This window comes from Homarus americanus, unplaced genomic scaffold (assembly GCF_018991925.1).
Source record: "Homarus americanus isolate GMGI-L3 unplaced genomic scaffold, GMGI_Hamer_2.0 scaffold8148, whole genome shotgun sequence".
Lineage (NCBI taxonomy): Eukaryota > Metazoa > Arthropoda > Malacostraca > Decapoda > Nephropidae > Homarus > Homarus americanus.
This window is the reverse complement of record NW_024721643.1, coordinates 370001-393508: the sequence shown is the minus strand read 5'-3', so window position 1 is coordinate 393508 and position 23508 is coordinate 370001. Positions and strand designations below refer to the sequence as shown.

Genomic DNA, 23508 nt, shown 5'->3' with positions numbered 1-23508 from the left:
TCATTGACACTATATATATATATAGGTCAGATTCATGTGGGTAATGCCACTGTTCACTGCCATAAAGGACATCGGTTCTTACACAAAGAAGGACATACATCATATTCATTAGCAGTATATATAGGTCAGTGGATCACATACTTTGGAGTCATATTCTAATTGAAGACTAATCAGTGTGGGTTAGCAAATTTGGGATAAACAGCAAGAATGTCCTCAAGCACCCCTGATTCAATGTAGTAATTACATAGTTCAAGATACAATAGAGTCGGTGCAGCGAAGAATAACGAAAATGATTCCGGGACTTAGAAACCTTCCATATCAGGATAGGTTAAAGAAACTAAACTTGCATTCCCTAGAAAGACGAAGAGTGCGGGGAGATATGATAGAAGTATTTAAGTGGGTGAAAGGAATCAATAAAGGGGATATAGATAAAGTTCTTATAATATCCGAGCAGGATAGGACTCGGAGCAACGGACTTAAGTTGGATAAATTTAGGTTTAGGAGGGAGATAGGAAGGAACTGGTTCACAAATAGGGTGGTGGACGAGTGGAACAAGCTTAGCAACTTTGTAGTAAGTGTTGGAACGCTGGAAAGTTTCAAAAGGAGGCTAGATAGATTCATGGATGATAGAGAGTGGTAGTAACTCTCGACAGGAGCTGCCATGCACAGGCCAACCGGCCTATTGCAGACTCCTTATTTTCTTATGTTCTTATCTCCCTCTGCATTCTTCTTGACAATTGTGTGTATATGTTATATGTGTTTTGAGCAGTGTGTGTGTGTGTGTGTGTACTGTAAAGCCGTGTACGAGAGTGAGTGATCATGAACATGTCGCCAGGACCAACAAGATAGATCGGTTACGCTACAGCACAAAGGCGCGGCCCGAGTTTAACCGCTCAAGATTACTGTACACCCGTTTTCACAGCTCATAAACACGATTGAAAATATAATGCACAGTTTCTCAAGTGGAAGAGTATTTTTGTCACCATTTGAACTGCTGCTTACATAATATAAGTTCTTGCTAACCTAACCTAGCCTAGTTACTAGCCCCTCTTTCGTTGTCTTTCTCTACCTAAAACACAACACAATACTGTAAATAACACTTCCTTTCTTCATCCAACCATCATGAGTCACTAAATCAAATCTGCTACTGAATGTAACGCAGTGTTTCTGAATCAAGCCATTCGAGTTAATCTAACAAGAATTGTATAACTTTTGATTAACGAAAAAATAAAAGTATTCACTTTGTGGGTGATGCTATAATGTAGTGTAGTTATTTGGTGTTGTATATTTATATGACACGATGATGTTACTGGGTATTTTTGGCACGTGTTGCAAGGCGTGATAGGTTAAAACTGCATATTGTCATATTATTCGTTTACTACAGGATTTCACCGTTAGTAGTCTAGACCAGAGGGTAGTGTGCTGGCGCCCATGCTGTTTGCCCTGTTGTTTACCTTTAGGCAATGATACAAACAATATGCCAAAGTGGTGTGTTAATTTTGTCCTTGAGCCTCAGTTGTACTCCGTGGTGTGATGATGATTCAGATGAGGAAATTCAACTGTTGAGGCGACACTGGGACTATCCAAGAAAAAGATGACTTGGGTACACGAAAAAAAAAAAAAATGGCGAGTGTCAAGCTTACCCTTGATGAGGACAACAAATTCAGACTATTTTAGATTATCCCACGCCCAGTTCAAAGACGTTTTGTTATTAACTGAAAATGATAAAATTAAACTGGATACTCACTAGAGGAAATCCATATCACCCCAGGAAAGACTGGCCATTTGCCAAAGGTAAGTAAAAATTAATTAAATCTAGATTAAGTATACCCTGATTTTTTTTTCATAATGTAAATAATTCTCAGCATTTCACAACCAAACATATAATTGTTAATTTTTTTTGTGTATATAAGATTGGTATGTTTTCTTCATGAATCTTTCACTCGATCATGTAGCCAGATATACCCTCCTTCACCCGCTACCTCAACGTGAGAGTGAGAGGAAACGTTCTACTGAGCATGCGAGACCAAAACTATGTCAAGAAAAATACTCGTCAGGCAATCTGAAGCTATGTGCCCCGGTCATGTGGCGGTTGGCGTACGTAAGCATAGCTTCCGGTGTGAGTTTCCCAATTGAATAACCAAAGCAGCCATTCAAAGACACGTAGTGTACATAGGTAGCGTTGCTCGCGAAGCTTCTGGTGTGAGACGGCCTTTATGCTTCCCTGTCTTGCTGTTCCCTCTTCACTGCATCTCCCTTCCGCACAGTATAGGTCTGCTGTACACATCTGTTAGCAATCATCAACTCCTCATCGGGTTCAGATCCTACCAACATACAGCTAAATATTTATCAAACGTAGGGCGGCCCACACTTAATGAAGGGACAGTCATAGTGAAATTAGGAGAAATACAACCGGTGAGTTTTCAACTTGTGTGATAGACCTTCCCCAATCTATCTCACAATTAATATTAATAAACTCGGTAGTAGTAGTAGTAATAATATCCTATTTTCTTTACAAGATACCTCAAAACTAATTAAGTTATTTCTATTAAAAATTTCATCGGATAAAAAGTAGCTGGGAGCTAAATTATATATGCGGTGCACTAAATACTCATAACTATGGTCAAAACAGCGTCCTGGACCTGTCGTAACTTGATTTGCTCGTTGACTTCGGCGTTCCTACATACGCTGTCTGGTGTTGTGACAAGTGCATGTAAAGCAGGACAGTAGTGTAGGTGTTGGCCAAGCTCCTCATACAAGCATTGGTCATCCCACTGGAGACAGTCTATACCTTCTTATCCCGATTCTCAGTGAACTATCAGCCTATTTATACCACGGAGCCTCGTAAATACTGCACAACTGATAATTCCGTGATGTGAGCTGTAGCCGCCTCGGCGCCTGTCGTCTGACCTGAGCCCACAATGGATGAATGTACCTTGTGGCAACACGCAATAACCATATTCACCAGCAGATTTATATCTTTATAAATTCAGATCGATTGAAGACCTGGAAAAATTAGGTCATTCGTGATACGTTCATCCGCACTGACACATGAGACTGACCTAAATATTGAAGTATGATTGCTGTATGAAATTAGAGAAAAGTGACGAGCAAGTACACCAAACCTTTATATCGGTATTCGGTAATATCGAAATTATAATAACAACTGTATCAATGTTTGTCATTGGCGTTTAAACCGACAAGTGGCGAGAAAAATTAAAATATCATGAGTGAAAATAATGAGTAATTAGCACAAAGATCACACGAAATAGCACAATTTACGGCAATTTTAATTTTTAATACTCGCGTATTCTACAACAGCTTTAAATTTTATATTCATTAATATATAACGTGAAAGAATTACAACTTAAAAAAATTCGTATTTGCAAAATTAATTTTGACAATAGGTGAATAAATTAACGTATGCAAAATAATTAAGAGATGATGACCGGTTAATGGCATTACGAATAGGGTGACCTCATGCTCAAAACAAAGGCTCCGCTTCATTGATAAACAGATGAGCACATGTAAGTTTTTTGTTATTCTTTTTATTACAGGTATTTATAAATTTTACAATTTACATATACTGTATACATAAATATTTCATATTAACATATTTGCAAGTGAAATATTTGGATGACTTTTCTTTTAAAATACACTTGATCATCCATTTATTATAATATATCCTGCCTTTAATAAAGGCTATAGTCTCCTTAACATTAAAATTTTCTTTCCTACTTAACCACATACAGTAAATATAATCTGATATTAGCATGATCATTGTATTCTTATCCTTCTTATCACTACAGTTAATATTAAACATTGAGAAATGCAGAAATAATTTGCTATTGACATTGCAGACTGTATTCAGGAGATTTTTAAACCATTTAATTATCTGTTATGGAAACAGAAGTAAAATACATGTAATGGATATTCTACACAACTTTCATCTTGTTTTATGTTTAACATTTTTAGTCTCTGATTTGTTGGTAGAGTTTCATGAATATACCTATATATGAAGCCTCTCTGGTGAGGATCCATATATTTACAGTAATATCTTCCCAAATAAAAGGCCATTTAAACAGCGGATACTTTTCTTCAACTGCAGGTTTTGTCCATATCATTAACATATTGTATACATCTTTATTCTTGACATTGGGAAAGTTATGATGCCTTGCTAACCTTCTTAGGGTATTGATTGCAATATTACAATAAGGTGGAGACAAGTAGGAAACATTATCCGCAGGTTTCATTTCTAATAGATAGCTGGTCCTTATACTTGTATAATATGGAGTTAAAGATTTCCGCTTTTCTTGGTCTGAAGCAATTTTTATGAAAGTTGTATGTACATAATATAGCAGCTGCTTTACAAAACACATTAACTACACCAATACCACCTTGTTTGACAGGTAAATACAGAGTTTGTCTTTTAATTGGCCGGTACATACCACTCCATATGTATTTAAAAATACATGATTCAATTTTCTGTGAATGGATTGGTGGGCACTACAGCCAGTGTTGGAAAGTGTAACAGTTGTTTCATGGGATGTTTCGTAATGAAGCAGGTGTTTCAGAGTGTGCTGTGCTATGCTCTGGCGGGCGAATACACCTGTAAAAGGTGGTGAACGGTAATAAAGTCACAGGAAAAAAAGTCACATTTAAGGTAATAAAACTAAAAATATTTTAAAACAGTTATTAACTGACAATACATGACTTTTACATATTGACAACACAGTTTATATATGATGCACGTAGGTTAGGTTAGGTTAGGTTGGGTTAGGTGACTTTTTTTCTGTGACTTTTTTTCTGTGACTTTTTCCTGTGACTTTTTTATGTGACTTTTTCCCTGTGACTTTTTTACCTGGATTCGTAAAAGGTATGCCCAGCAACGGGATCGATGGAGACAAGTAGGAAAGTCAAGTAGCCTCGCCCAAGACGCACGACGTGCGCCCGCACAAGCAACAGGTGGCCAAGGAAGGCAGCTTCTACGTCATGTCATGTTATGGTGTCAGATAATTATAGAACGAGGGTTTTTCCTGAAGCGTCTGTGATACGGCGAGTACAGCAGAGGGAGAAAATACTCACTTGAGAATGATTGAGATTACAGTCAAACATAAGGAGGCACAGAGAGATAAAGACCAGTTGCCTAATAGACAAATGGCCACAATCTTATCAGAAAAAAATGGAGTAAAATTTCCGAGATGAGGGTGACAGACGGGTGTTACAGTTAACATAGTCTTGTATTCCTCTTACCATACAGAAGTGCAAATTACTTCGTGAGTAGAGGTAGCGAGGCTGTGATAAAATTTGGGGATTTATCTGTGAGATACAAGTAAGTAATCTTATAGGAAAAACAACTGACACCTCGAGATGCGCAATATTCATTTTTGTTTGAAGTTCACAATTGGTCGTAGTCACTAATCCTCTAATTCATAGGGCATTCACAGATCGTAACTTCATTAAGATTTAGGTCTTGGAAAGTGAGGTATATACGAGACAAGTTTATAAACAATGTTGATGATCATTATAAAAACAATGTCAGCTGAGGTGGAAAAGACAGCAATTGTCAATACTTTCTGCACTGGATTACCTGTACATAATTTAGTATTTCAGTTTACTGAAACATAAGCAACTTACTTTACACTTTAGCTGTTGACGCATGCGACATCTAAACCCACGTAACTATATACATATAATACGAGCTGTGAAAAAAAAAATCTTATCAGACGAAAAAACTAGAATTTCTCAAGCAGATTGCGGCACATACTTCACAGTTCACGAGTTAAACATGTATTTAACAAGAGCTTATTTGTTTGTATCATGAAATATAAACACCACCACCTTTCAGATCCATTGTTTGCATTCAGTAGATATGTTGGATTTTTTAAAATTATTATTTGGCATTAAAAATTGCAATAACATGTATCATTGCACACAAGAATTGTATTGATACCAACGCGCGCAGGATGGCAACAGGAGACTCCGTCTCTAACCAGAAATTTCTGGCTCTCCAACCGGATTGAACTGGCTTCATTCTCCCCCTCCACCGGAGCCCCACCGGCCAGAAGCACCCCCCCACCCTCCCCTACCCTCCCCAGCCTGCACCGCGGCTTCTCTTCTCCCTCCACTACTGCTCACGAGACCTCTATTGATTTTTATAGGCTTCATGCTCTCTAAATTCGCGTCCTTGCTGTATTTAACTAGGATGCTGCACTTGAAAAGATCAGACTGATTATTTTCCTGTTTAAATACCAGCAAATCCCGTAATAATTGGTGATGGATTCTATATTTAGTATGCCATTGCAATAAGGCATCCCCCAAAAGATGACAAACATGCACGCAATCGAGAATGTTCAGAGAAGGGTGACGAAATGTAATCACCAGCCCACCAGCTATAACGTAAAGCATCGCCACGTCAACTGGAATCCAGGTAAAAAAGTCACAGGAAAAAGTCACAGAAAAAAAGGCACAGAAAAAGTCACCTAACCTAACCTAACCTACGTGCATCATATATAAATTGTGTTGTCAATATGTAAAAGTCACGTATTGTCAGTTAATAACTTTTAAAATATTTTTAGTTTTATTACCTTAAATGTGACTTTTTTCCTAGTCAAAATTGTGACTTTTTTATGACTTTTTTCCTGACTTTATTACCGGTCACCGTCAACTGATGGAGAGCCGAATCACAAGCCTAGAGGCTTCGTCCAAAATAAAAGTAAACAAAGTATACGAATCTGATTATTGTTTAGTACTGAAGGAAATTAACAAATATTCAAAACTGCAATTGATAATTACGTAAGGTACGGATTGCAATCTCACACCATCGACTATCACCAATGAGCCGTCACCTTCAAGAGTCAAAAGTGCATGAAGTAATTTTATCTGGCTCCGCGGGTACTTAAATGAAATACCTTGTGAAAAAAATAACGTATGGACAAATATGCCTTTGTCTGTAATTAACATGTTTATTTGAACAATTCTTAGCTGCTAAACCTATTTCCTATAACATCCGGGTCCACCTACTGAGTCGCTTTATGTCCCAGGAATGAGAAAATTACACGCATTTCCATTAGCAACACCACCGTCTAGATGCCAGGGCGACTTCCAGAAGTTAGCCAAAAAGTCGCAACACTAATACTTTATTCATGTTCCTTATGAAGACTTGGCGAGGGCGTCAAGTTTGTATTGTACAGTATATCCAAATTATCACCAAATAATTCGGATTCGGGATTCCAATTGGTTGCAAAACAATAGCCCCTTCAACAGGAGCATTTATACGTTAACTTGCCCAAAACAAGGTCTAGTAAGACCAAATTCCAAGAGCTCTCTTAATTGTATCGACACGCAATTATCTTGACAGTCCAAATACTCTTCTCTTTCTTCATAACCGGCACAAATTATTAAGCGTCTAACAGAGCGACCCCCCCCCCTTTTTTTTTACAGAGCGACCATGTCTGGTGAGCTCGATATCCCGGTTTTAAGATGGTGGCTGATTCAGTTAGAATCCACAATATATGATCATTGTCTGGTGAAGACGTGTGAGGACCCGAGGAGGCTTTTTTGTCTTTTAAACCTTCTAAATAAGAAATCATCTCTTCTGGCCTACTCATCAACAATCGAACGTCCATTCCGATTCATTTCTGAGATCCACTTGATGATCTGAAGAAGCATGAGTACCATGTCACTTGTCACAGTTACCTATAGGCTAGCATTTCCCACAAAGTGCACTAATTTCAGTATTTCCGCATGGATCAAATAAAACAACTGAAATACGTTTCGAGATATATTTTAGCGGATTTAAGAGCGTTGGCGTAGGCTACGTGTGTTTTTTTTTCATTAAGCTCATTTTAGCGTGGCAGTTCGCTTCACTTAAAAATCGTAATACAAGAAAATATATAGTCACTGCACTTTGCAGAATATTGGTGATAAGCAATCGGTGGTAAAACTAGATACGTAAATAAATAGAAAAAAACAATTTACATATATACTGTACATAAATATTACATATTAATATATTTGTCCGTGAAATATTTGAATTACTTTTCTTTTAAAATACACTTGTTCATCCATTTATTATAATATATCCTGCTTTTAATCTAATATACTATAGGACGAGGCATGTGTGTGTCTGTTCTGGGCAGCCGAAACAGCACAATCGTTTTTCATCAAACTTGGTGGAAATATTGCAAAAAAATCGTAGAGTGGAATAAACCTGGTCCCATGTCGATGGTTTCTTTAGGAAGGCATTAGTTAACAATTTTATTTACGATGAAAAACGATGCAGGTCTACGGACTTGGCGCACCCTAATTAACCATGCAAGTCTACGGACTTGGCGCACCCTCATTCGCTGTATGCCTACACGAGCGTTCAAACTCTCACAAGGGCACGAACGTGCCCGCGATCACTTGTAAAGGCTGTAGTCTCCTCGTCATCGGGAGGCGGGCAAATTATAATATGAACTTACAAGTTAGTTAGGATAGTCTTAACATGGCAGGACGACTAACTTATATTCAATTAATTATAAAATATCGGATGAACATTAAAAGCGATTCTCAGATATATATAATTTTAATTCACACATCTGTCCACCATCTGATTTTTTTATGAACACTTAAAATCAGCAATCCTATAAAATTAATATTGCTTAAATTTACATTGGTGTTAAAGTGTTAGTCGTCAAAACAGTTTATTGAGTAACAAACACGACCAATTTTTTTCAGTTTGAGTACTCAAAATTGTTAGAGAAAATTTTGCTTACTAGGACTGTTCTTAACTTCTCATACTTTCCAGAGGAACACGATAAATAACCAAGCCCTTGACCATCTTACAGACTCTTTCTTGCAACACAATCACGTAGGAGAGCCTCTTCTTTCAATCATGTCTGGATGCTACTGGCACCACACTTCCTCAGGGGGCATCCCGACACTGGAAACACTGTGGTCACTAAAAAAAAAAAAAAAACACTACCACATATACCCCATATAGGCTACTGGGTAAGAAACAAAGCAAATGCAATTAAGTGTTCCTAGGATGGGTGAAGGTCACTCGATCTCTAGAGAGGTTTTATTAATTTATTGGCTCATGGCAGCACGAAATCTTCATTTATGGCACATCGGATCAAGGTCGGATTGATGCATTACTGCGTTTCACAAACTAATCAGAAATTACGTAGTACTGTATATCTGGTTCCCCAGGATTAACTGTTATCATCCTAATATGCTCGCACTACTAAACACGAAATAAAATTAATGAAAACGTATACAGTACTGTACCACCTTACACATCAAACATATTTAATAATAGATGAACTTGGGTGTTTTCTGATACAATGCAAATATTGGAAGTACTGTCATCTGAAAATTTGTAAATTTCCTTATCTATGAATCTAAATATAAGTTTTCCAAAGTCAAATTAATAATGGGAATTTCATCTCCGAAAACTTAAGTTGCATTACAGTGAATGTAAGTCATTCTTTGGTGATCTTATACTTCTTGTAATCAGGTCTAATGCATTATCATATTCATGAGGAATTCTTCACATTTTATTTAAATAATAAAATGTGTGCGCGCGCGAATAACTTTTATTTAAAATTTTACAATATATATATATATATATATATATATATATATATATATATATATATATATATATATATATATATATATATATATATATATATATATATATATATATGTCCGTGAAATATTTGGAGTAACGGAGTCAAATAATTTGCATTTCATCGTGACAGGCTGAAATGATTGTCGTAGGATTGATCCTAAACTCTTTGGGCATTAACTATTAATTTTTCATGTGGTCACATAATACAATAAAACAACCAATAGCTTGTTTATTCATTGTATAGAATGATGAACAACTCTGGACATGAGGCTAATCTCACAGGGGGCTTGTGACATCAATAGCATTCCCGTAAGCTTGAATCAAGTATCAGCGGTTCAGCTCTTAGGAATTTACACACGTCAGCTGATCGCCTCCAGCCGTCACATTAGCGCTGCACCACTCACGAGTGTAGTCTCTATATTGACCTTGACTGTACTCTACATGCATGACTAGGAACGTAATAATTGCACCTAGTTAGTATGGCTGATATTATATGCCCAGTCAAATATGGCAAATTACGTATGTATGTATGAGACATGAAACTCATGTGTGTATTTGTACTTTACCAAGTATTATCAAGTATGGCAGGGTGTGTTCCCACCCAGGCCACAGTGGGCTTAACTAATATTTTTTTTTTAGATTGCCCACGAGGGGGCTAGTTTATTGGGCACCCCCTTACAACCTGTGCAAGGTGAAGCGCAGAAGCGATTACAGATGCCCATCGGGGAAGCATGCGGAGTTTATGCTTGCTTTTATGACTCATGCATTAAGGGCGTAAAAACCTGAAGGGTCATTGGTTTTTGTCAGCAAGTTACATAAAGTGACAGAATGATGATTGTGTGGGGGAAAATTTCCCGGTACAATTTATCTGTTTGTGGCAAAGCGTGGCAGGTCCCTGATAATGTCAAGTGCCAGGCCTGTCACTAGGAGGGATATCTGGTCAGGGAGGGAAGAGGTGTTGGTAACGGCTGGGGACCTGTAGGTTACTAAGCGAGTACGCGGTCAATGAACTTTCACCTACAGTACACCCACGGCGCGGCAGCTGGACGACAAGGAAAAATCTTTGTAGGCCTATAGTGTCAGTTAAAAATCATAAAATGATTCATACTTCTATAATATAATACAATTAGACACGATGTGACCTTCATTTAGTTAACGGCAATTTTTAACACTGAAACATGCAATAACTTTTATATGTATTGCGGCTGGGTAAAATTAGGTAATCTGTCGAAAATAAAAACCACTAAAGAGGTAGAAAAATTATTAAAGAACTATCAACATCTATAAGGGGTAATAACGACCAGAAAGAACATAAAATAAGATGCAAAAACAACTTCCAGCTAAATAAAGATTTTTCTGTAGCCATTGAAATTTGTAACCAGATAAGAAAAGTTTACACGTGAGGTCGACAATATAAATATCTCTTCCCGGTACATATAGATTTGGAGTGGAACGCTAACCTTCAACAACACAATGGTTCACCTTGTGTTTAATTGCGAGTTGTTGGTATTGCTGTATTACTACGCTTCGACAATTAAGGTTCTAAAGCGCATTTTCTAGGTTAATCGATATACAAGTCATCAACAATTAAAAATAAGAGACTTAACGTCGTGAATTTCCTTATATATTCATCACACGTTTATTACCCGATTAGATTTAGTATATTTAGGGAGAGATAAATTAAACTGAATTACACGAAGCTGGTCAAACGTTTACTATGTAGACCTCATCTTACCTACACTTAAATTTTAAATGTTAATGACTCGGTGTATTTACTAACCTAGCTGTTGAAGTGCAATAATGCATTATAAGATCAACAATACCTTAATATTAACTGAGCGTAAATAAACCAAACCTAACAGTCGAATGAAAACAATCTAACTAATTAAAGCAATCCATACTCAACGTGATCAGTTCGAAATTGGTATTATGTAAGACACGCCCTCATTACAAATGAGTGCTCAGTATCAGGCAGAGATCGATTACTGCTGACAACCAAAGGTTTCGTTACACCTTGACTTGCCAATATTATTCAATACCAAATGATTGACATCAATAGCTATCCAATATTTACACATGACAGCATCGTGTTCAGATCACGACACAACATAGAGCATGCCACTAATGTTTTCCTCGGTTGAGGGGATGATGTATGCAAAAAAAAATGGCAGTCAATATTTGTTCTACGTTTAAAGCAGTTTTGTTCAAAACTCAAGAAAGTATCAATTCTCACGCAACTCTTCAGGTCAGGTGGTAGGTTACGACACTTAAACATGGCTTTTTCAATCCTAAGATTTTTCACCAATTTCCATAGAAATGTTAATATACTCTTACAGAGATAACGTACCTGCGTCTAACACACAATAGTAATGCTACATATTATTATAATATAAGACACAGTAAAATCCAGAACTTACCGATTTGATGTTGAACTTGGAACCTCAATGTCTTTTGAACTCAGATTTGGGGATAATTTTCATTCTCTTTGTCCTTATTGTCGACCCAAAACTTTTCTCAAGAAAAAGTATTATATTCTTCTACACTTCACAAAACCTCCCTGAGCCCCCCAAAACACCCAAAATATTTTTTTTTAATTCGAGTCTTCGGCCCCTGTACCGCCGTCTTTGTTTATGGCAGGTGGAATGAGGACTGAGGAGGCGGAGGCGACTCGGCGAGGGTGAGGACGGAAATGCAACGCACGCGCACCACTACACTTATTACTGTTGTACTGTAGCATGATGAAAGAAAACTACAATTCACGCACTACCCGCCCCTATTGTTTACTTCGCGAAACGGTTGGGCTTGTTACATCTCTCACGATACCTTAAGTATTACTGTGGTGTAAAGTGAGCTATCCCAACTCCCCCTTTTATAAAGAGGCGGCTACAGGACTGCTCTTTTGCAACTGGAGGTCGGGAAGACTATTATTATTAGTGAGTTATTGTAATTATCGGTTTTACGACATGATTCCACATACGACAAATATGGAATCAAGCTTACTGCAAATTTTCTAGAAATTCCATGAGTGTTTTTATACTCATTAACAGGATTATGTGTTTATTATTTCACCGGTTATCAGCTTACTAGCCGGTCGGGTTGTTGGTCTGTTCTTTGTTATGTCAAGTATACGGGGGCGAAGCCTGGGGAGGGCTCCTGGGAGTCTGAACCTCCGTTTTATCAGAAAATTCCAAAAACTTTTTCTTTAATGCAGTATTATACTCAGGCGTTCTTATATAGTAAACAGTAATTATTATTGACCTCGGAATATCTTTTAATATCAAGTACACATGGCTTCAAAATGCCCATGATATTGGTCAGATTTAAAAAAAAATATCTGGTGGGTGGGGGGGGGGGGCTTACAACTTCCTCTCCCCCCCAACAACAACAAAACAAAACAACAACAGCTGTGGTGGGCTCGCTGTGCTCGCCATGTTCTCCCACCCAGAACTTCGTGGATCCCCCATTTAATATTCCTGGATCTGCCCCTTGTGTGTGTATATATATATATATATATATATATATATATATATATATATATATATATATATATATATATATATATATATATATATATATATATATATATATATACTGTATCTTACAACAAGGGTAGAATTAGGCCAAAGATAGCCAACAAAATTACCAAATGCTATTTCCAGTGTTTGTATTAAAATGTATTTCTGTACAGTAGTTTTGAGTAATGTTGAGTACAGTAGAATATTTCTAGTGTTGGTACAACTAATATGAAGATGCAGGCATTACCACACAGCTTCACCATACCTTCCATTGTCTTTGTTTAACACTCGTGAAATATCCTTATGATCTTTAAGCATCATGCCCCCTCAGTATACATTGTCACAAGGAAATGTCTGTGGCTAAGAGGCAGCATAAAGTGAATTATATGTTATTTACTGAATACAGTATACCCTGTACCTGGTATTAGGTGAAGTGGCAATGTTAAGAACGCATCCCTCCAAATTTATTTAATTCTTAGGGCACTTGCCTTGAATTATGTATTTTAATAACTCTTACGATTTCGAGTTTGCAGGAAACTGGGGTACAGTATTACTGTACTTTACTGTATATACGAGGCGTTCAGTTGCAGGACAAACTCGTCACTCTCCTGGAGTAATTTTTATGGTGTCAGAAAATTTCATCTTTTCTCAATGTGATTGTGAGGTCTCTTAGAGTGGAAGGCCCTGTCAGCCTTACCAGTGTCTCATCATTTGTACTATTAATAAATTTAAATAGACTGTGACATGTGAGCAAAAAATTAACAACATACAAAAAGTTAAGAATAAAATTGAACTGAAGACCATACAATAATACCCAGTCCTAGGTTCTAAAATAACAAATACAAATACTGTAGTGTAATACCTGAGAGCCAAGCTTGATCCTATGAAGGAAGTCTTAGTCTTATGGGTTTGAGTACTGCATTCTGAGTAAAAGTAAAATATTGTATCATGATGTTCCTTTTTCCTTTTACTGTACATTACCATAATCAATTGCAGCCCATTCTTTTTTTTTAAGCTTAGGGAAAGAAAAATATAGATTTACCGCATATTTTTTATTATTGTTTTGCATTTCAATCACTGTCCGAGGAGTCAGAGTTACTGCTACTGCTATCCTTCCTGTTTAATTGTCGGTGCTCTTTCTTCTTTTTTCTCTCTTTGTGCTTTTTATTCTTCTTGTCTTTCTTCTTTTTCTTCTCTTTTTTATATTTGTGCTTATCTTTATGTTTGTGTTTCTTAGAACTTTTATTCTTTGGTTCTTTTTCAACCCACGATTTGTGTTTGGTAATTGTATCCTGTTTTTCTCCAAGCTTCTGCACCAGAGCAGTTGTGGTAGGTGGTGCCGACCTGATCATTTGGAGTCTGTTCTTCAGGTGTACTGGAACTGGTGGTCCATATTCATCCTCTGAATCAACAGATGAATCACTATCTGTTTTCTTATTTTTACCAATATTTTCTTCAACATTCTCAGTAGCACTGCTTGTCTGTTCTTGACTAGAAGTGGCAGTAATATTTCTATAACTATTAAGTGCTTCAAAGTCAATATTGGCGAATATTCCCTTAGCAGGGGGGACTTCAGAAGCAGCGGGATCTTTTCTACGATGAATAAAAACTGGCTTAGGCAAACACTCTGGTTGGCTTGTGGGATCGTCTCTCTTTGGTTCAAACCTACTTATACGAACTCTCTGTCCATCAGGTTTTTTTATTGCTAGTGACTCATCAGTTATTTCTTTGTCTTCTTTCTTTTCCTTCACGGTTTCTAAGTTTTTAGAAGCTGTTGCGGCAAACATTCCATCACTAAAGTTCATCTCTGATGCAAATGTGTGTTCATTAAGAGGTCTGGGAGAATTTTTTGTGCTTGAGGAATTCTTTTTCTCAGACTGGGTATCATCAGAAGAGGATTCTTCTTCTTTAATTTTGACACTGGCAGTTTTTTCATCATCGCCATCTGAGTCAGACTCAGAATCTTGAAATATGGCTTTAAAGAGGTCCATTGTTGGAGGCCCATCCACTGGAACCTGCAAAAAATTAAGAAAGGCAAATTCAAACAAACTACAAAATTCTGGCAAGTTCAAAGAAAGAGTGAAAGACATTTTCCACTTTAACTGTTAGGGTTCCTGAATCTGTATCTCTTTTGTTGATGATATAATTTCTCACCAAACATGTAACTTTGCTACAAGCAGAAAGTATACATTAAATTACGATTTAGAAAAGATACTAAAGGAGAGTGAAGACTGAAAGAATGAATTGAAAAGCTAAAGGCTGTAGAGACAGAGTGAGTGTCATTTTTGCAAGTACTGTACTACTGTATATTATAGTACAATACATATATTTGTAAAAATATTCAGAGGAAAGCTCCATGACACGGACAAGAAAGAAAATGTACAGATACAGATAAGTAAACATTAATATGAAATACATCAAAGTCACTGTTCACCAATGTTAAGGATTACCTGTAGTACCTAATTAGCAATAGCAAAAATTTGTTACACAGGTATTTTCACTCCAAACATTTACTAGTTATAAAAATCTTCAACATCAAATGTAAGGTAGTCCGGGTCAGTGACTTCCTACCTTACCTACCATAAGGAGCTCTGTAAACCCAATTGCCAATTAAGTCAAAAACAGGATGAATATATTGTGCATGAGGAACAACACAAAGAGTTAACTCAGTCCAGCTGGGTAATGGGGAATGAACCATTAATACAGCACCACCTACCTGCATCAAACACACTTGGCTTTAGAAACCAAAAATCTAAAAGCAACTAAAATAGGCCTTCAACCCTAAAAATTTAAAGGAAAATTTATCATTAAATTTTCAATCAAGGCTCTTCACTCTTCCTCACATTCTGAAAGTTGCTCCCAACTATAATTCTCTTCATGCTACATCTAATGAGCAGATTTATATGCACTAATATTCTTGTGTATACAGTGCATGAAATACAAATAATTTATAAATTTGATCTTACTGCCTGAAACAGCAGATATAATATACATACTGTATATAATATACATACCATGAAGTACTGAACTCGACCAAACAAAATATTATTATTATAAATTACTGTAAAGCTTCACAAAATATAAAGTGAACAAACCTTCAAGCCAAAGTTTTCTTGTTTATCAACAAGGTTTTCATCCTCTGCAGTTTCTTCTTTTTCTTGAGATGTAGACGAAGTCTCCTGGAGGCCAGCTGTGTCTTCTACAGGTGCATTGAGTAAGTTGAAAATGGAAAATTTTTCTCTTTTAGATTTGCGAACACCAACAAATGAGGATCTGCAAATATATTGAGAAAACAAATAAAACAATCAGCCCTATACTTGTAAGTCACAGTATAGAATAATAAAAACCATGATCAACTTTACATAAAGTGTCTATAAATACCATTTAATTGACTCATACTTCCCATACTTCTGTCATCATAACTGACAGATCCCACAATGATGCAGATGCCTTGTGTGAGAGCTATGTATGGTCTTCAGTAAGAGGGAGAGGATGGATACCTATTTTAGGAATAGGCTGTTTATTTGCTAATTTCCAAAAGGAGTGAACAGTACGAGAAATTTAAGAAAGAAGAAAAAGCTTAGAACAAGGGGCAAGCTCAGGTGCATATTTTATAAGAGTGAGAGGTGGGGCAACATCAGATACTGGGGACTTATTTAAGCTAGACTGGAAGGAGCAGAAAACATAAGATGGGAGTAAGATTAGGTGATAACATGGGATGGGGAGGACACTGTTACCTGGATCAATGGGTGAATTTTGAACAAACTTAAAAGGTTGGCAAAAATGGTGATGACAAAGGGACAATTACTTCAAAGGTATCCTTACTGTTAAAAATTATTGTAGGTAATTGTTATCTTAGAATCAATAGTAACCATGTGTGGATTCTGTTGTGTAGTCTTTACTTCACTGTTATAAAATTATTTTTTCACTTCCTCAACCTTGAATTTGTCTCCCAGCACATGTTACTGCACACATAGTTAAGCATCAGCAGAAACAATATATGTGAAATGTACCATACTTACGAATATGTTTTAATTTATTATATTATACAGTACCTATTTTAAAATAAATAATGCATATTAAAACTCACTCTGGATATGGGTCTGGAACATTAAACCTTCGACACAGGAGACGATTAGGATACCAGTCCACTGAAGTTTGTGTCAACTTGCCAAACATGTTCATTTTGGCAGCCTTTACCCTCTCATCAGCTACATTGTGACCCAGAGCATCAACTTCAGATTCATCAGTAACTGGCTCAACCTGAAACAAAAATAATTTCTAAATTGCAGGAGGACTGCTTGGTGCCATTACCTATCATATCTAAGATGCCTTAGTCTTTCTGAAAAACTCTCTTCATAAAGTGGCCACATATAGACTCACATCAAGACATTTTAGTTGGTCATCATCTCCATCAATATCAAAATGGCATCCATTGTACAGTACCTATAGTACACTGTTCAAAAATCATAAGGGACCACCACAGTGCTTTTATTCTTGTGTCTATTTTTGTCACCATTTAATCCTTTAAATATTCTTGGTCATTTAATTATACCTGGAGTAGGACTGGTGTCTTGTTATGATCCAGCCTATCCAGTTGATGTCCTTCACGGCTCCATTTTCTTTTGCATAGCAACATACACTAACACAATGTAACAAGCATTTTTCCCCATTTCATGTTTTTATTCTATTGATGAATGATATTATTAAACGAAAAAACACAATTTTCCGATAACATGGTAGCTGCAATACCTGAAAAACACCGTGTTATAGAAAAATCTTCCTGTAGTAATTATTGATTCAATGGGAATTAAGGGGTTATAATAACTGTTTTAGTTTAATAATATCATTCATTAATTAACAGAAAAAATTAAAGGGGGAAAATACTTGTTATAGTGTGTTAGTGTATGTTGCAAAGTGAAAGAAAATGGAGCCATGGAGGAGGATGCTGAACAAAAATGATTAAATAATAAGTAGTGAAGTGTGACCCACTTAACAGCTTTTAATGATAAAACCTTAAAAAAAATTAACCATAAGAAGTATAAATATAAGAATGTTTTAACACTCACTACAAGAAGATAAAATGGTTGTTTGAGATGAGTGGTGGAGGAGGTGAGGGTTCATACCACCTTATCACATCTCATTTTTGTTCAAGAGTTCTAGCTTTTCTTTCTTATACTTCACTTCCATTACCACCACTACCAGAATGCCACACACCTTTGCCAAGCATTTTAATTAAAAGCACTAAAGTTAATACAGTACATTACTGTAGAATACTTGTACTAAAATAAAGCACAGTCCGCAAATCCGGATGTCTAATGCATATGGAAGATAAACAAAGACTGTTGAGGTGGCACAACACCTTGAGTGATGCTACACTGAGACGACTGCATAGCTGCTTATTCCTACTTAAGTGAGATGGTTCTATTTACTCATGATGCTACACTGAGACGACTGCATAGCTGCTTATTCCTACTTAAGTGAGATGGTTCTATTTACTCAAACGTGTTATATCCAAATCCCATCCAAGATATAGAAAATGTGTTCTCCAATTCATTCATCGCATCATAACCAAACCGTGTTATGAAAACATGTATTATAGAACTTACTCTTACTGTATTATTGTTAAGCTTAATTATAAGAAAATAATTATTGATGCATATTTAACTATCCTCCTCATAACCAATATCTTAAGTATTACTCAAATTCACTGATTTGTTCCCGAGTGGAATTTCTCGTTAACTTCTTACTTACAGATTTTGCCAAGTTTTCTTTGGAAATTTTGAGTAAACATAAAATTGTTGACTTGAAGTTTCTAATACTATATGTGACTATTGGGACAGTGAAACATGATAAGAGTTTGCTGGGAAAAGAAAAAACTAGTTTCTAGTAATAGTGGGATTATGTAAAGGATGTATAATGTTAGCTTGGCAGTATAACATTTCTATGGATGGGTTGGTAAGAGAAGATTAAACAAGGTGATAGAGAGAGGTATAAGTTTGGTAAAAATTGATACAGGAAGTTTGTAGATGACAATACATTAGTGGGAACTTCAGGCGAAAAGTTACAATTGTTAATGAATGAATTGGAAGTGTGTTCTAGGAGAAAGTTGATAGTAAATGTGAAGTGATAAAAGCAAGTAAAGAAAGGAGAGAAAAACACTGTAATTAGTAATTTGAGAGGTGATAATATGGAGGAGACTCTGTGTGTGTGTGTGCGTGAATTTTTTTTTATTCTGAACTCACCATCATTCAATATAACACAAAAAATCTGTAAACGAAGGTCATACCTTTGGGATGTTTGTGTTCAGTCCATCCTTCAAGACTGGGCCAGAATCTTTTAATACTGCCGATGTAAACCTGGAACACAAGCACTGATTTAATGTTTGGTTACAGAAGATAGTACACTAATACGCAGGTGATTATGTTCTGTTACAAGGCCAGACAGGAAACTGAAGTAAAATAACAACAAAATCCTTACAATACTAGTTAAATATGATCCATGTACTGTACAGGTATCCCGATATACGATAAGGTTGTGTTCCTGGAAACCCTGACGTAAATCGAATTATCTTAAATCGGGAGCCTTTTAACATGGGTTCCAACAGGATATGTCCCTGGCCTAACCGTCACAGACATGTATCACAAAAATAGCTGTACAGAACTACACTTATTAAAAATAAATGAATAAATAACAACACTCGCCACATTAATAATAACAAACTCAGTCCTTTCACCTCTCTCATGCTGCTTAACAATGTCTAACTTCATCTTCAGAGACACGGTCATCTTCAAAACCTTGACTTTCCCAGAGGCGGGGGACTCAACAGGACCCTTGCTAGCCACTTTAAAAGTTATTACAGGACAGAAATCATTTTACAGTCACCAAAACAGATCAAAATTTGAACTACCTGTACAGTGAGTTCTGCTATAACGCGTGTTTTGATAACGCGAATTTGCTCTAACGCGATTTATGAATTCGGAACAATATTTGTATAACGCGAACGCTTGTTTGCTATAACTCGATTTTTGCTTACTATTTCTCCAATTTTGTGGTATTAACTGTGAATATGGTAAAGAAGAATATCTCCAAAAAGCGTTCTGATGATAGAATTCCCGGTGATTATCGTAAAAAAAAGGATATAACACTTGAAGAGAAGCTCGATGTTATCAACCTCAAAATCACCCTTCTCCCCCATCAAGTTACATTCATATTTTTTCAAGGTAAAGTGTTAAATTTACTGTATGATTTCATTATTAGATATGAATGTAACATTTATTTAGACTGTGCTATCCTTTGTGTTAGGCTAACTACTAAATTTTTTCGATTTCGAGTAATCTGCACCTAACCCTATTTTCTCCATAAGCCCTGTTATTTCTATTACGCGATTTTCTATAACACGATATTTTACAAGAACACAATTATCGCGTTATAGCAGAACTACCTGTATAGTGTTTTCCTCTCACCAATACTGGCAAATATCACAGCAATTACAAGGTCATGCAATGATAAATAATGATAACGTTGGTTACATGAACGAGAACAGGTGCGATCACATTGTAACAGAGCGTGGAACTGTAGTACGCAGGGCAGCCATGAGGTGGGGCTGGGATAAAGGAAGCTGTGCAGAGGATGGAAAAGCAGTTTTTGCACATAGCAGCCATATTGGCTTTGACAAGTGAAGTGAGAGAGCTTCCCCAGTATTTGCATTCCTCATCAGGGAGTTCGGCTTCCCGATAGGTCTTGTTAATGTTGAATTTGTCTTATGTATTCCACAAGAGGGTGTTAAAACCTAACTAACATTAACGCGGATTATCGTAAATTGGGGGATGCCTGCATGACAAACACATTGCTTAACTATACACCTTTAAAAATGTGTACAGTAGAGTAAAGACTAATATTAAATTCCTGTGGACAGAATACTGAAAAAAGAAATTATTGTGAAGCATGAGAAGGAACTTAAATTTGGTAATGTGTAATCTCAGTGAATCAGATGGACATGAAGGGTCTTGTTGTGGAAAGGCAGCATCATAGCAGAGGTCCCTTATCTTAGTGATTAAGTGCCCCCACCTGATAATTTGATGCCTTAATACTAAATTAACTTAACCTAACATAACCTAATCTAACCTTACCTAATTTAATCTAACTTAACTTAACCTAATATTCAAGAGATCCAAACACATCTATTACAACATTAAGAAATAAAAAAAATTACAATGAAAAATGTGTATATTTGCTCTTGGTCCTGAATACCTTGCATTATGTGTTTAAAACACCTTTCTTCAAGCTATTAGGGAAATAACAAATATGATGTGAAGAGACATTAATGCACTCGACAATATTTTAAAAATATTTGTCAATAAAAAAGTACTGTACATGAAGTAACCATAGATATGTGTATATTTTTTCCCAAAATATTATAATGAATTTTAAGTTAATACTCATCTCAAACTGAAGAAGGGAATTTTACCTGTTGGCCATGGTAGAGGTGAGAGGCTGGAAGAGTTTGGCGGCTTTACTAAACTCTCGTATCTCACGTTCCCTCTCCCATTCAGTCATACTCTTAGGCTGGGCCAGGTAGAACCGATCTGAGTAATAATGAAACCTGTAGTAGGTTTTTAAATTCTTAAAAGCATCAGTTCGTAAAAATAAATAAATAATAAGATTCACTTGTGCTCCACATGCAGACAAATTGATGTCACAGATAGGTACTGTACACAGACACATTGAACAATAAAATTATAAAAGCTACAACTACAGTACTGTACTTTATAAAGGCATTATCACTAGTTTATACTCTTTGTTTACAATTAGTAACAGATGATCTAAGTAACAATAAAACTAACCTTTTTGACCCCTTTCTTTCATCCGCAAATACAGTTCATATCGCCGTTGTTTCTCTGCATCCTTCGCAAAAGGTTTAAAATCTGAACCAAGTTTTGTTGTTGAGCTTTTAAATTCCTCAAAAATCTTGTCCACATCAAAGGTGTTCTCAACAGATTTTGACTTATTACACTTAGATAGGCCTTGTGGCTCTCCCTTGACTCCTGATCTGACCTGGGAAGATGAAACACATGGGTATTGTACATCATATACATACAGTAATGCCAATACCTGTACAAATTAAACAGGAGTGGAATAAAGTTACCAGCTAAACATATGATAGCACTGATGAAAATAATTAGGACTTTTATTTTCCGATTTTTTTTTGCAGATGTGGACTGAGAGTGATTTTTGTATATTCAGCATTCTTAAATCCCATTTTAGAGAATAAAAAGTACTGCAAAATTAATGCTAATGAAACCAAAATAATGTATCAAGGATTTTTCCCCAAAACACTCATCCAGTTTCAAATTTTTCATATAAACTATCAGACACTTGAAAATAATGATACACATGTAATTTTACAAATGTTGAAAGTGGAATGAAGAAATCTGTTTAAACTTATACACAAATAAAAGGCAAGACTGGAAAAGTGAAGTACAGTAACAGCAAAAATTTAAGAAAAAAAATTTGAGTGAGAAGGTTAAAACAATGTGATGATGGGAATAAATGGAGAAGGTTTTTTGACCAGACTACTGTATATATGACAATAAAAAGAATAAGTGATGCAATAAAACATTTACTTGCATTTAAGAAGCTGAAACATTCCAACAATGCCATGTAAACCGACAAATCTGTTCTCATAGTGTAGCTTGAAAGTTTGTATTTTTCTTTTCTTAAATAAAATAACACTACTGTGCAGGTGGCAGCTACTCACTACACTGCACAGGACTGGACAGATTTGACCCCTTGTATATGGGCTCCCCTCTGTACTGAATAAAATTGTCTGGCGTTGGCCAAATAAAATATTAAAAGTGGCGTCCCCCTAGAGAAGGGGTTAAGGATGGTTCAAAATCATAGAAAATGCATCTGAAGCCCATTGAAGCATGCATAAAATAAATAAATAAATAAAAAAAATTTGCATGGCAAAGTTATAAAGGTATTGTATGTGGCTCAGAAAAAGCAAATGACATATATATGACACATAAGAATACAGTATAGTACTGTATGTTCATATACAAGAGAAATAAGAATGGACAGCATCTACAGATGACCTGAGGCAACAAGTGTCACTGACAAGTAGAAGACATAAGGACAGAACTAATACTTAACGGCAACAGAATTAAAGAAATGAGACTACTGTATTCTTTTGAAGGGGAGCCATCAAAAATGTCACAAGAAACAATAGATCACCAAGTACCAAAGTTGAGTTCTCAAGGCAATAAGAACAGACAAGAGCCATGAATGAAACCCTACAAGATGTAAAGAACACATAAACAAGTTACATGAATAGATGTACTGTACCTCTACAATAGTCTTGGACTGATCTAC

The 23508-nt window shown here is 36.2% G+C and overlaps 2 protein-coding genes across 3 annotated transcripts in view; both read right to left on the bottom strand.

Annotated features, from left to right (window-relative positions):
- LOC121861780 (monocarboxylate transporter 10-like) overlaps window positions 1-12289 on the bottom strand; it is a 56078-nt gene extending 43789 nt beyond the window's left edge. The window contains exon 1 of one of the 2 annotated variants that reach the window (XM_042359680.1): window positions 12037-12289. The gene's annotated coding sequence lies outside the window, so the exon portion shown is untranslated. The remainder of the gene's footprint in view (window positions 1-12036) is intronic. The other variant, XM_042359677.1, reaches the window with a different exon arrangement.
- Window positions 12290-14171: 1882 nt separating this feature from the next.
- LOC121861778 (G patch domain-containing protein 1-like) overlaps window positions 14172-23508 on the bottom strand; it is a 19040-nt gene continuing 9703 nt past the window's right edge. The window contains exons 9-15 of the mRNA XM_042359669.1: window positions 23482-23508; window positions 21981-22191; window positions 21605-21722; window positions 19424-19493; window positions 17225-17397; window positions 16230-16407; window positions 14172-15149 (exon numbers count right to left, since the gene is read on the bottom strand). The exon at window positions 23482-23508 is cut by the window's right edge and continues 76 nt beyond it. Of these exons, the coding sequence (XP_042215603.1) occupies window positions 14205-15149; window positions 16230-16407; window positions 17225-17397; window positions 19424-19493; window positions 21605-21722; window positions 21981-22191; window positions 23482-23508 (1722 nt within the window). The 3' untranslated portion in view covers window positions 14172-14204. The remainder of the gene's footprint in view (window positions 15150-16229; window positions 16408-17224; window positions 17398-19423; window positions 19494-21604; window positions 21723-21980; window positions 22192-23481) is intronic.